General features: G+C 42.3%; 1 protein-coding gene across 1 annotated transcript in view; it reads right to left on the bottom strand.

Moving 5' to 3' along the window:
- Positions 1 to 379: 379 nt before the first annotated feature.
- SRGAP1 (SLIT-ROBO Rho GTPase activating protein 1) overlaps positions 380 to 14,801 on the bottom strand; it is a 413,075-nt gene continuing 398,653 nt past the window's right edge. Inside the window, exons 21-22 of the mRNA XM_069229120.1 lie at positions 10,214 to 10,559; positions 380 to 4,367 (exon numbers count right to left, since the gene is read on the bottom strand). Coding sequence (XP_069085221.1) covers positions 3,987 to 4,367; positions 10,214 to 10,559 — 727 coding nt within the window. The 3' untranslated portion in view covers positions 380 to 3,986. The remainder of the gene's footprint in view (positions 4,368 to 10,213; positions 10,560 to 14,801) is intronic.

The raw sequence follows: 14,801 nt of genomic DNA, 5'->3' as shown, positions 1-14,801 counted from the left end.
TAAAAGCGGGTGAAAATGCTCTTCAGAATAAAGTCGTCCCTTACAGTGATTCAAACTAGTTTTTTCTCTATAAACTTCCTTCATTGGACCTAGGCTAGGCTATACAGGATGAAGCTAAGAGACAGTGATACATGTGGAACTGCGATCAAACCTGTTTATTGTTTGTCCAACTGCATAGCATGATACTCAATGAGGTGCCACCTTGGTTTATTTGTGACATATTAACCTCGAACCAATACTCTTCTGTGTCACTAGCCGCTATTGTGCATCCTCTTGATTGATTGTTATGTACCAGTGTGTTTTAAACAAAAACCTAATAAAGCGAAATTAACTTAAAAAGAACCCGCCTGCAGGCAACCATTAAAATAAGCAAATAGTAGACAGATCTATCTCCTTTATTGTAATGATACAGTAGGAGGAACAACCCTGAATGTATACTGAAGCCTGCAAAGGTACATGCCAAAATGTACAGTACTATACATGAAAGTGCATTGTCACAACAGATTAACAGTACATACTTTTGCCAGAACTGCAATAATTTAACTATTTTTTTCTTTGAGAGTTGGGGTGATGCAACGGAAATACAACAGTACATGTTATAAAGGATGGAGCTCCTCTAAAAGTTTAAAGGCACTTTTTCACATGTACATACTACAGATGTACACTGACACAACTGGGTAACAGTCAACAAGCAGGAAACTACCAGTACTGCAATTTATCAAACTGACAGTAAAGGACAATACTGATTTAATTAAGTGTGTAGAAGTTACCTTTAAGTACATCTGGACTTTTTTATTTCTTCCCCGGTGTATATCCACTCACTGTCCTTTAAAATGTCAATAACCATCGATCTACAGAGTCAACACGTGGAATGTACTGTCTGACATTCCTAATGCACCATTTCTAATATTTTTTCTTTTACTAAACAAGTACATATAAGCAGTCCAGTATAATTATCTCAATATACAAACCCACCTATGCAATTAAAAGACGACAGCTCGTAGGTGATCTTAAAATGTAAAATACTACAATAGTATATACGTGAGTGTAGAGGATAGGAAAACTCTAGTTTGCTCTTCTGCTAGTCTATGACAGAGCGACAGCGGATTTTAAATTGCGTGAAAGTAGTAAAATTGGCTCAGTTTCAAATGTGTTGTTCTTGCAATTGAAGGACACCCCACTGCAAGAAGACAGTCTCAAGAGGTAATGAAGGCATCTAAAAGGAACCAATTAGAGCTCGGACGTGTATGCATTTCAGCACACTACTAGACTCCGGATTTCTATGTGTCCCAAATGGAGATTTAAGAGTTAAATTCAGCTCTGAGTAGTCAAAAGTGCAATTGCAACCCTTTTGATACGTTTTCCCACAACCCTCTTATAGCAGCAAATGCCTGGGATGCCGCAGGTCCGCAGCTGTGCGCCACACGCAGATGACATGTTGGATGGTGTGCGCGGTATGTGCAGGATTTGAAATATTAACCCACAGCTGCCAAAAGAAAACGGGTTCAATAATCTTCCTACACAGGTTCTAGGAGCAAAGGCCAGTCTTTCTCACGAGACAGGGGGGCTGGTGGTGGCCGCCTTTTAACTCGCCTCTACAGTAAGGGGTATACATTTCATACTAGTTTTCCAGACATCGATGCAAACCTCTTGGAGTGCCTTTTCCAATTATTTGCTTAGAATATTGTCAAAGGGGCGCGTACATCACGCTTGGGCAGCCACGCGGCTATTACAGACAACGTGTGAGTTAAGACGCACAAAAACACCAATCAAGGTTATGGCTTTGAGTTAACAGGTGAAAAACAGCTGTGACTTTAATGGAATTCTCAAAGAGAATTTGCTAAAACAAAGCCCAACCAATAGTTAAAATGGTCCACAATTTCAGGCAGCTTCACAACAGAGTGTATAAATGCTATATATAGCCCGGCAAAAAGTCCGTCCATCAACCACGGGCTTAGCAGCACAATGACTCACAAGCCCTGCACGCCCACCCCTGCGGATCACATCTTGAAAGGTATAGCTGCCGCGTTAATCGAGGCTGAATGTTATGACAGCATTTTTGTCGTTATTTTTTACACGTATACAAAAAATAAAGTGAAAATGAATTTGAAACAAGGCACCTTATTGCAAGGACCCACGCAGTCATGTGTTTCGAAAACTACTGTCATGAGGTGAGTACATGGTTTAGTCGCGATGGGTATTATAGGAACATATCTGGACGGGACAACGAGTTACAGGTCTGAGGCACAACTGAGACCCTGCCGGTGGGACATCGCAGTGTACAATGAGATGTCTAGCTCCACACTATTGGACCAAGACTGCAAGGAGGAGACCTTGGCCTCCTACTAGTTCGCCACAGGAAGTGGAAGCACTTGCGCAACCCATGAGGCTCCGCCTTAGGTGACCCGATGGGGCAGAAGAGTGAGCGAGCCAGTGACAGGGGAAGAGAGTAACTCAGCCCTGGGTACAGGATGGACTCTGAGGGTTGGGTGCAATCAGTGTCAGTGGAGAGCATGGAGTTGTCCAACCCAGAGTCTGGCAGGCCATGAAACAGTCAGCCAAGTACTATCAGGGAAGTACTTTAACTTACGCAATGTTATTGGTCTGGACATTGACTGCATTGGAATCTGTGTTCTAATTATCCACATATTTTAAATGAAAACCCTCTGAAAAATGGGTATGATTTCATAGGATTTACTGCACTATGTAAAAATGCTATTTACCATGCAGTATCTTGGCTTCTTTGTCAGATCGGTATACATGGTATTTAATTCCAAGACTTTCAGCTGATGTAAGTGGTTCAAGGCCGGGCGATCTGGACTTTACTTCCACGCTCTACTCAGGCACCAATCAACTGAGGAAGTATCAACCCTCAGGGTGCCATGTGTGTACATAGTTTATACTTACGTTATGGCCCAGAGATTGGGTCACACAAGTCTAAGTCCTGTAGTCCCAGAACTTGGAAAGCATAGAAATATACAGCGGTGTAGACTGTCACATACACTATCCGAATCAGAATGCTCCAAACGGAAAACATGGTAGTGGTCAAATTTACCACACAAATGTTGCAGCAACATTATATGTGGGTAGACATTTTTAAGCACAATTATCAAATATGTATAAGCGAGAGAAAAAGGATGGAAAGAGAAAAAAAGGGAACAAGAGAAAGAAAGACATGCCGATGAGTGGCTGGAGAGAAAAGAAAAAGGAACAAGTTAAAAAAAGACACTTCTTCCAGCGCATGGAAATATGTTGTCTATATTAGTGCTATGCTTCAGTGGGGTTTCCAGAGTTGCCCAATGTTCTCTCCATTATGTATATAAATGTGTTTATGTACCTCTAATCAGTGATGAGAGACAAGTGCACAGTAAATCCCTTTAAGAGTATGTCCGTAGCATTACTTGGAACACATGTGGGTCAACCACAGCTAATTTTTCACTATGAAGCTCTGCTTTCCACCAAAATGCTTGCCAATCAGGTGCTAGGAATGTTAAGTACTATTCAGCTCAGTCGTCATGCCAAGCGGTTCTGAAAAAGTACATAGATCCTACAAACACATAGTCCGTACTCACTATGAGTTGTAAACTAAGATATGACTAATGCTTTTCATGGATCTCCTCTGCGCAGGGTCGCGTCTTAGGCCAACTCCTTCCAGTCTGTGAAATATTTTACAGTGTGGGAAGCCATTTGTCGAATGCATCGCTTTCATAACAAATGGTGCAGCATCAAGTCTTCAAGTATACTAATGGGTTTCTATTGTTGTCAATCACTCAGACAAAAAGTCCAGTTTTTTTGTTGCCTTGAGAAAAAATGCCCTGGTTACCACGGCTAACTTCCACATTACATCCATCACACAGTAAAGCAAAACAAATCCAGTTAACAAAACACACAGTACTTTTGTTACAAGGCGTCCTGACTGGCACTGCGCTGCTATTTTCTTGGTGTCCTCACCTCCACTCTAGTAGGGTAAAGGAGGAGAGTCACCCTCACATTGTGCAAGACTTGTCTATGGGGCCCTGAGATGGGGAGGATGGTCCAACACCAGGGTTTGTCTTTGGAAGAACTATTGGTTTCGGCCGCAGAGCAGGGGGCTTGAGTTGGACGCCCATCCTGGGGGCTACCATGGGTTTGAAGGTGCTCATCGTGTCGCTGGATGAGGTGCTGGTGCTGCGTCGGATTGGCGGCTCGGTGCTCCTCAGCATGGCATTGTGGATGGGGCTCAGGGATTCCGTGGATGTTGCTGGCGTTGGAGAGTTCTTCATTTGCTCCAGTGTATCTAGCACTACGTCAGGTGCATGCTTTGCAGAGCTCTGGCGCTCCAGCTCGCGCAATTCATTCAGTGCACTGTTCATTGTGTCTTCAATGTCCTACAGAAAGAAGAGAGGTCAGAGTGCATGTCAGCACAACAGCTACTTTAATAAATATTGTCAAATCGAAGAGTTCTGAACAGCATTTTGAGCCCTGACTATAGCATTTAAAAACCTTGTAGTGAAAAAAACAAAAAAATATTTGTTTACAGTTCGTCTGTGAGATAAATAACGTAATGTGTGGTCGTGAAGTGTACTTTGTAATCTAAAATAGTTCCCCATGCATGGAAATTGAAACACTCCTATTGAAGATGGAATGATACACCAAACACTCAATAGCATGTTGTGAGAGAGTAATACTCCTCTGGGTAGAGCCTACGCCCACTCTATATGGTAAAGAACTGTTAATAATAGGTACTTGAGACAACTGCCCTGTCAAAGAAGACCTAAAAATAAGCCTTTGCAATATATTTAATGTGTGTAAGAATTGAAACATTCCCCACAAATAACACAGTCCCGGTCCAAATAGAGAACAAGCATTGGCAAAGGCAAGAGGTCTTGCTTATGTTATAGCCATGTTGTTCACCAGCTTGGCTAAAAGTTAGTGGCATAGAGGAGAGTCTTATGGAGTGTCAGAGAGAGGCATGGCGAACAGTGGAGTAGAGTGCTGTAAAGTTTAATGACAGAGAGTGTCATGCTTTGGAGTGGCATACTGTGGAGTCATGCAGCGTGTCACACACTGGAGTGGCAGAGCAGAGTGAACTGGGGTAGAGTGCATTGGCATAGAGTGCAGTGGCATTGAAGTCAGCGGCATACAATGCAGTGGCGTAGACTGGAGCGGTGCATAGTAGAGTGCAGTGGTGCAGAGTGGAGTGGCATACAGCAGAGTGGCATGGAGTGCAGTGGCATAGAGTGGTGCAGATTGGAGTGGCGTAGAGTTGAGTGATGTAAAGTAGAGTCGAGTGGCATAGAGCGCAGTGGTGTAGAGTAGCATAGAGTGGAGTACAGCATAGTGCCATAGAGTTCAATGGAATAGAGTGGAGCAGTGCAGAGTAGAATGACGTAGAGTTTAGTGGTGGAGAGTGGAGTTTTGCAGAGTAGAGTGTCAGAGTGCAGTGGTGTGGAGTAGACTGGTGTAGAGAGCAGTGGCATAGAGTACAGTGATGCAGAGTAGAGTACAGTTGCATAGAGTGTAGTAAATTAGAGTGTAGTTGAGTAGAGTGGGGTGCAGTGGCATAAAGTAGAGTGGCGCAGAGCGGGGTAGAGTGGTGTAGAGTGCAATGACAGAGTAGATTATGTCAGTATAGAGTGAAGAGGCATAGAGTGGAGTTGTGCAGGGTACAGTGCAATTGCATAGAGTGGCATAGAGTGTAAAGGTGTAGAGTGCAGTGGTGCAGAGTAGTCAGAGTGGCGTACAGTGGATTGGCGTAGAGTGCAGGGGCATAGGGTTGAGTGTTACAAAGTAAAGTGTATTGGTGTAGAGTGTAGTGTTGTACAGTGCAGTGTTGCAGAGTGGCGTTGAATGAAGCTGTGCAGAGTGGATTGGTGTGGCCTAGACTGGAGTGGTGTAGAATGCAGTGGCAAACAGTGCAGTGGTGTAGAGTAGAGTGGCGAAGAGTGTACTGGCATAGAGTGGAGTGGTACAGGGTAGAGTAGACAGGCGTTGAGTGGAGTGGTGCAGAGTGCAGTTGTGTGGAGTGGTGTAAAATGGAGTAGTGCAGAGTAGAGTGCAATGCTGTGGAGTGGCACAGAGTGGAGTATTAATGGTGTGGTAGCACACTGCCATTAGAGACAACATATTTTTAACTGAAATGACCATTACATTTGCACAGACATACAGTTTTACTAAAAAGTATACAATGCACAAACGAAGATGAGTGAAAATGGCATCACCTAGTTTAACGTTTCATGTTGATCATCTTAAAGAATGCGTTTCCCACACACTTCCGAAATACCAAAAAATGTGCTTTATATGTGCGTTCATAATTCTAATGTATTCTGAAATACTTACACTGTTCATTTAAACATTGTCATATGCTAGAAAAAACCTCTTTCCTATCCCCAGTATTCAGCAAGATTGTCATATAAATCCTTTCACTTTGAAGTTATAGAAAGAAAAATAAACAGGCAACCTTGCAAGATAGCACCTGACATTTGACTTTGGTCTTTGAATGCACAGCAAATGTGAAGAGCTCACAGAAAGCAAGTTTGTGGAAGGATCCAGAAAACACGGTTTAGGCAGCGGAAGGGATGAACTGAGCCTAGAGAGCCTAAAGCAAATAAAGCCGGCAAATGGAAAGCCAGAAAATGTGAGTTACAAACCACAAAGCCAATGATAATCAACGAGCTGAAGACATTCGTAGGTCAACTTTGTGAAAGTTCCCAAGATGTCTTTAGCAAACCAGCCAGCTGCGTTGTTTGGTAGGCTGTGACCTAAAAAGCACTGAACAGGCAATTTTTTACTGAGGAACAGAGGGGAGGGGGACCTGTGTGGTGAGTTGATAATAATAGGGATTTAATTATGTGCTTCTTACTTTAAAGGCTGTTTACTCCCATTTATAACCTGCAATATAACTCAAATGGTTTACTATTATATGTACTACCAACCATACAAACGGAAGAGAGAATGCTCCTATGTGGTGTAGGCTATTCTTTATAAAACTGCTCTAATACGAAGATGAATTTAGATTTTTCTAAAACCCTAAAACTAAATCCCACTGGCAAATGGTGCCACTATAACTTGAGAGTAATGGTTGAAAGAGGAGGAGTGGGTGAGAGAAAGGCCCATCTGGGCATCACTTGCAGTCCTTTTTCGTATTGGTAACTTGGCCATCTTGAGACCACTGCTGTTCCCAGGAACATTCCTCTAAATGTAAGCACTCAGGGTGACATACATGACACTACTCCTTACTGCCTTTTCCCAAAGTTCAGTTTAATGAGAGCTTTATTGTTTGAGTTCAACTATTATTCTATTTATCATTCTGTCAATTGCATTGTGGTATGATTTCCCCTTTAATGGCAGCATATCTTTTCTTTAAAATCAATATACATCGAAATGGACCAGGCCCTATTACGCAGAAGGGCAGTAGCTTCCACCTGACAGGCAACTCCCGATGACAGAACTGACATCAGTTATGGGTAGGGACTTCCACCAGATAAAAACACACCACTAGCCAGGATGAGCATATGGAGCTACATTTGAATGAGGATGTGCACTATGTAAAACCAGAATCACCCACCCTTAAAGGTGATGGCCACAGTTAAACACACAATCACTGAATACATTCTATAAATACCCCATCGTAGGTAACTGGAGATTAAAACATCTTGATGAATCTTTTAACGACATGGGACATATCAGTGACCAGCAGTTCAACTTGAATAGTTCCTGGACACAGCAGTACAATGGCTAGTTTTCACGATCAAATGCATCTATTTTGAGTCAATTTTCTTAGGAGACTTCTGTTGCCTGGTGTGCATCATGAATTCTTGGGGGAACTATAAAAAGCCATAGATACATTGAATGCCTTGCATCCTGACTGAATTGATTGTAACTCATTTGAGAACTGCTCGACCTTGGGCTCCCGCATTCCAACTGGTAGCAACTGCATTGTGTGTCATGGTTACAATTGACGATCAGGTATTATGGTGATTTGAGTTGTGCATGATTTTTCTCTTCGGCAGTGTTTTTGATATTCAATAACTGACAGCACTGTATCTGACTTCACTCAATGTAGGTGATAGTCCTGCACAACTATACTCCACTCAAAGTTTTGTGTGACTTAAGTCAGAAGACATTGGTGACTAACATTTTCACTCCATTTGATCTGTAGTCGTGTGGGCTTCCAGAGTGAACTTGGCTGATTTGGATGACATGCATTCTCTTCCTGATGCAGTCTCTCTAGTGTAGAACGACAAAAGTACTTAAAAGTCAACATGTTGGTTATTGTTTCTGTTGACTATATTGTGTAATTATTGTTCATAACCTGATGGGTATTGTGTACTTAACTGTTTTTGTAAATAATTCTACATATAGATTGTGCCATTATATTCTCACAGTGTTGCAGTCTGTTAAAAATAGATTTGACTAAATATACATACTCATGGAATGTACTACTGTAATTAAAACATAAGTTTGCAAGACATGCGACTTTGCAACAAAAATGTAAGGGATACAATACATGAATAACTGATACACTTAAGATACATTGTACCTCCATAACTGACTTGCCCTACTAATAAGAATAGATAAGAATAGAAAATTTAAATAATTCTCCTAGGAATCTCTCAAGCTGATGTTTTCAGGTGATACTTCCAGAAGTTTCAAGTGTGAATCTTAGAAAACAACACCAAGCCATCACTGACGCTGGTCCAAAGGTAAAATTTCTGGGTATGAGTGGAGATCCAAAGTTTGAGAGACTAAAAATTAATGAACATTGATCTGCCAATGCCTAAAACACCACATACCATTTTTTAGAACTCGGAGCGATATCTCTGGTTTTAAACGACATTCTATCATTTGTTTCTGCTCAAATAACAGGACTACGCAGAGCAAGGGTCTACATAGACAAGCGGGGACACTTACATTCTGAGGTGTTCTAATGATGTACCCATGGAATGTGATTTTGTGTACTGAGAAGTCTCCAATTACTCTCAGACTCCTATCTTGTGAGGATGAAACTTGTGGACATAGAGAAATGTGGTTGTCTTCATCAGGCACCACAGGAAATGTTACAACCAACTGTGACGTCATTACTGCTAGAGAGCATCTGACGACAGACCAATTTGCTATCTGAAGACACCCTTGATGTGCCCTCTAAACTGGGTGGTGGATGCACACCTTAAGCAATTTCGACAAACAGCATAATACACCCATGGTATCAAAACATCCAGCAGAATATGTAAGCCAAGATTTGGATTGTTGAGGGAGAAGAGTCTGACCTTCGCCCACACACTGTTATAAGGCTGCCACTGGTAGGAGGGGAAGGTCACTGAGTCAGTCACAAGGAGCAACTTCTAAGTCCACTCTGAAATGCAGTTCCTTGCCTTCTTTACATATGCAAACATGCTATTTGGCCCCACATAGTGTAAGGAGTATTTTAAACCATAGTGTGTCACTGCTAGTCTTTGACAGGCATTTTAATTGTTCATCAGGATCTGTGCCTTATGTTTCATGAACCAGGAAGGTTGCAAGGTGAGGAGTATGTTTTTTTGACATCTCTGATAAGGTGTTTTTATTACAAACTGCTGCTAGACTGATTTAGAAAAAATGATTGTTTTCATGTATTAGAAGAATAGATTGTTTTAATGTATTTGATTCTGTAATATCTATCTTTTTCATCATAGATTGGATATATGCATCTCGACGTGTTTGAGTTAGTTTGTGTGCGTGAGTAATACCACGTTTGCAAAACAAGCGTGAATTGAGCTCAGATTTCATTTTGCTTTTTTATATTATATGGTTACATTTTTCATGACTACATTATATTTTGTTAACACTGTGTGACGCCAACTGATCAATGCTTGGCCATGAAACAAGGATTTTTGACTTTACCTCCATAGGAGCAGTGGAAAGGAGTACAGCTGTAGATTTCTGGGACCCGATACACGCACAGAGAAACATATTTGAAGAAATGTCATGAAAGTCCATTGCACGATATGCCACACATTTGATTTCATGCAGGTGTTCATTCCACAAACTGCATGCGTCAGAGGAATGCGATATGCATATGTCCAATAAACAAACATCCTTAGTTCACACCTCTTTCTCGTATCTCACCCTTCCATAAAGTACACCTTCATTTTATCAAGTCGATCAAACAAGTGTTTCTTTACAGCAACGGTTGCCAGTCTGCAGAGCTGCCTGCCAGAAGGAGTAAGGGCAGACACAGTGATAATTCACCTACCTGTGCAATGGATTCTGGGTCCAGTGGTTTGTGGTCATTGAAGCTCGGGTATTGCCCAGAGGATGTCGATCTTCTTATTGGAGGGCTGTCCATCTTCTTTACTGAATCCTGCCGGCTGATGTTGGTGAGGCTTCCATGCCCCGGCCGTCGCCTCCGCTCAGGACTGTCCACATTGAGGTTGCGGTTCTGTAGTAGGCCTCGCTGGCTGCAGTGACTTGTCATGTTTGGAGATCCCATTTCCAAGGTTGTGCTGTTCATAGTGTGTGGGGGATGCACTGGGCAGTGGCCTTCACTGACCCGGCCGGGGCGCCGAGAAGATGCTGGAGCTTCTGCTCGTTTCCTCTGCCTGCCAATATAAATGACAATAACATCCTTAAGCTTAAATTCTTATGCTACGAGTTGAAGAAGCCTATGATGGAGATGCATATGGTAAGAGGAAAACAACACTGAAGCTCATCCACATGTGTAAAGGGCCTGTGATCTATGGGATGTAAGCCAATTTACGGCCCCATAACACTTACTCTACCCGGTAGGACCTTCCTTCACCTAAGATGCTTTCTCTGTTCACTCAGAGCAGGTGTCAGGAAGCCGAATTGGGGCACGTGGTGTTACATTTTGTCTTTTAGCACATTCCCATGAAAAGAAAGCGAACTGTACATTTAAAAAAAACCCATACAAAATGTATTTTAATGTATTGTTTTTAACATGGGCATCTCTACAGCTTGGATCTAATCCTAGAGAGTCAAGGAGGGTGTTAAGGATGTTCGGAGGTGTTGGTAACATGAGCTGGAAAGATGTTTACATAAACTGCGGGTAAAACAACAGGTAGAAACACTGATGTGTACATTGAGGCAAGAAGCGAGAGAAAGGGAGGAGGGGAGGTATATTTTCCCTCAAGCTCACCACTCTGAGGGGCAGTCTCAGGTTATTCTTAAACCTAAGGACACAGGAGGCTTGTCCTCTAGATCTACTAACTTGCAGACTGGGGCTTTAGTTCCGCCATCTTCAAAGTACACTGATGCCAGTTCAGGCAGAGAGGGACGCCTTTTCTGTTATGTAGTCGGGTCTGTTTATTTGTCTAGCTGCATTTTGCTGAGCTAGTTTTCGATCTTGGGACGAACCATTCCACCAGAGACAAATATATGCTCTACTTTTCTCCGGTTTGATTTCAGATTTTAAAGTGATGCCACTCTGATCACAATCAGATGTTGCAAGAAGGCAATGAAGATGTAAGAGGGAAATATTGTGGGAGCTTCATATTTCACCGGGAGAGAGGCAATTTACAAATATCCACTAAGAACTATGGGCATGAACGTCAATTCACCAAAATGACAGGGTTAGCAAAAATGACATCCCCCACCTTTGCTTTTACTCACACATGTATACGTACACATACACGCATTCACACATACACTCGCTCTTACATTATTACACTCTCACCTACAAGCACACAAACAACTTACATTTAAAAGCATTTTTTATTTACCTCAGCTTCCAGGAAGGGCCATTTTCCAGCTAACTGTACTCCACTCTTTATTACACTTATAGTGAATAATACATTAGTTATTTTTAGTGTGGTAAAAAATTTACAGAAAACAAGGAAAGTGCAGCTTCAAAAGACCTCTATAAGGACCAGCTGCCCTTGTGTTTCTGGCGCTGATTTTGACACCTCTGAGGCCCGGGGTCGCAAAGGCAGTGCCATGGGTCACAAGGGGCAAAGCAGGGGTCACAGCTGTGATCCCTGGCGACCTCTAACTGACATCCGTGTATGGTTGGCAAGAGATCAGGAACCAAATGAGAACAAGCTGTGAAATATTCATGCAGGAACAGAGGGTGTTCAATAGAACTGGTGATGAGTGGTGTCAGAGCACCTATCACAGAGAGGTGAGAGGTCAACCCTCCACACTTCCTCCCATAATCACAACAGTACACACAAAGTGTGTGGAGGAAATAAGATACATTTGCCAGTGGCAACTACTTTGGTTGTGATCCTGCCAGTGTTATCTTGGGTTCTTGTTAAAGACCATAATGTTGGGCCTTATGTTAAGAATTCCTCCTTATGGAACAGGTGGTCTCACACACATAATAGTGTCATTTTATCATAGGCCACCTGTCCCCACCCTGGTAGAACAATGCCACCAGTGGGTTCTCGACCTCCCTATGAAATGCACCCAGAGGGAGTTATTAGATAAAGTTATTCTGGATAATACAGGGATCCAGTTGAATTTAAAAATACCTAACAGACCACTAGTGTTTTATTACACCTTTAATTGTGGTGTCTGTTGGTAAGTTTAAAACATGATATGATGCTAAATGTGGGTATAATGACTCACCCCGTCAGAAAACAAAACCCGAGGTGTCAGAGGCCACAGATCGCTCAAGGAGGGAAGCCATAAAGCCAGGAGTTTCTCTTGTAGGTGATCACCACCCCTTTATCACTTTATTTCACTGCAAACCAAAAATATTTGTATTTCCTTTGCTCGCTGTTTGCTTCAGTCTTTTGCTTGAGATTTTGACCCACTTTTGTTAGTTTACATTCATTTTTACGTTACTATATTGTTTGGTGTGCAGTTGTCTATTACACTATGGGCCTATGCCTACTCTCAGCCTCCCATAACAAACTGGAGCTGGTCCGGTGAAGTACAAGGGTTATGGGAGGCAACCTTTGGACTCAGAAGGTTCTCCAACGGAAATTACCCTCCCTCTGCATTTCCCATATTTAATGAAAACTACGTAACAAAATACGCGGAAGAAGTGAAAACCCTCCAGTTCCCGGCACTTCATGGGCCTTAAATAAGTTGGTTTCTCTGGCTTTATGTACTTATTTCTCCCTCCCCACTCTGATGTCAAATTCTTTCATACACCGCTTTTGTAACCATCCAACCCCTGGGGAGTGCTGTGAAGCACACAACTAGAAAGGGAGCAGTATTTGTTTATATGGTTTAACAACCAGCCTTCATTTGGGTGATTTTCAGTGTATGCTGAATAAATCAATGCAGCTTTTACAGTATTTGTAAGAGTCCATCTAGTGCCCCCAGCCTTCAATTCACTTTTAGACATTCTGATGTGAAGCTGTCCAAGACACCGGACCATACAAGTATAAGCATTAGATGCATCATTTTCAAAACCATAATGAACACACCTTCATGTGTTCAACAACTTCTAAATTAAAAAATGTAAACCCATAAGTGTGAAACATAAAAAATGACAAAAATAGGACCCCCAAGATAATCCTGCCTTTCCTACCTAGTGCCCTGCTCATTATATCTCTTGCGGGGTTGTAAAATTCCACATTTTCATTTCTCTGCCAAAAGGTTGCTCTGCGCACCCTGAACAAAGGCTCCCAATACTCACTTCTTTAGCTATCTCTTGTTTATTAACTCCTTCATGCTCGAAGTAGCGCATTTGTTTAAGATTCATTTTAAAGTTGAAGTGCTTCCTTTGTAGCATTTGTATTCTACAAGTTATGGAAAATCTCCATCGTATTCTTACTTGCGTCTAGGATATGCCCACTGAATTAATTATATATCAACCCATATGTCACTACATCTTTCTTTCAATGTCCACTAAAAGATGTGTCTTCTATTAGTAAGGTCATTCCTTTATTTAGGATTTAAATAAGAATTTGCATTTGTAAACTTCGAGCTCTTTATCACTAAAGGTTAAGATTGCCACTGCCATTCCATACTTTCCTCTCACTGTATATTCACATTAAGATCAGAAGGTGTGGTCATGTAAAGATCATAAGACGTCAATCTCTGTCTTTTGTTTGAAGGTCTCCAGTAACTCTCCACCAATGCTTCCACTGGTGTTTGAATCCTTTTAGTTTGCTGGTCTTCCAGAACCGGCTCTAGCACTGGTGGCGCCCAGTGCGACAATGATTGTTGGTGCCCCCCCCCCCCCCCAGTGACTACCTCTGCCATGAATTCCCTCACTATTACCCTTTAACCGAGCCACTCAAGTCTCCATAACCACTTCTCTCAGATGCAGTTAGTTTTATAGCAACACTCATACCAGTGTAGGGTAGGATGCAGGGCCGGACTTGGCAACCAAAGCAACCCTGGCAATTTTGTTGGACCAGCCCCTGGGCCGGCGTTTGCAAGTGCAAAGCACTGCTGCTTTTGTTACTGCGGGACAATATTGCGGCACCTCTGCAAAACTGGTCCCCAGTCACAAAACCACCCCCGCCGCTGCAAAACTGACCCCTACCTTTCCACCCTCCTGGGAAAACGCCCGATCCCCTTTATGGCCAGTCCAGCCGTGACAGGGTGTCAGAGTACAGAGGCAATCAATCCTATGTGTGTAAAGAAGTGTATAGGAAATGTTAATTAAGACGCAGGACCACAAGGTGTAGGAGTCAAAGTCATCCATACTAGTAGGCAGTATAGTTTAAGAGTACTTGTTCTGGAGAAGCAGAGACTCAGAATTTAAAATGTAACACCATGGTTGGGGTTTCTCTTTAATGATAGGAATTGATTTCTGACCCAAATGATCCCTTTTGCAAAATTAGGCTAATGGAAGACTGGGAAAAAAATCATAATGCTCTAATTTATACTTTGCAGTTTGCATGTAGCTCTTTGAGGGAAGT

This window comes from Pleurodeles waltl, chromosome 4_1, assembly GCF_031143425.1.
Source record: "Pleurodeles waltl isolate 20211129_DDA chromosome 4_1, aPleWal1.hap1.20221129, whole genome shotgun sequence".
NCBI lineage: Eukaryota > Metazoa > Chordata > Amphibia > Caudata > Salamandridae > Pleurodeles > Pleurodeles waltl.
This window is presented reverse-complemented; position numbering and strand designations above follow the sequence as displayed.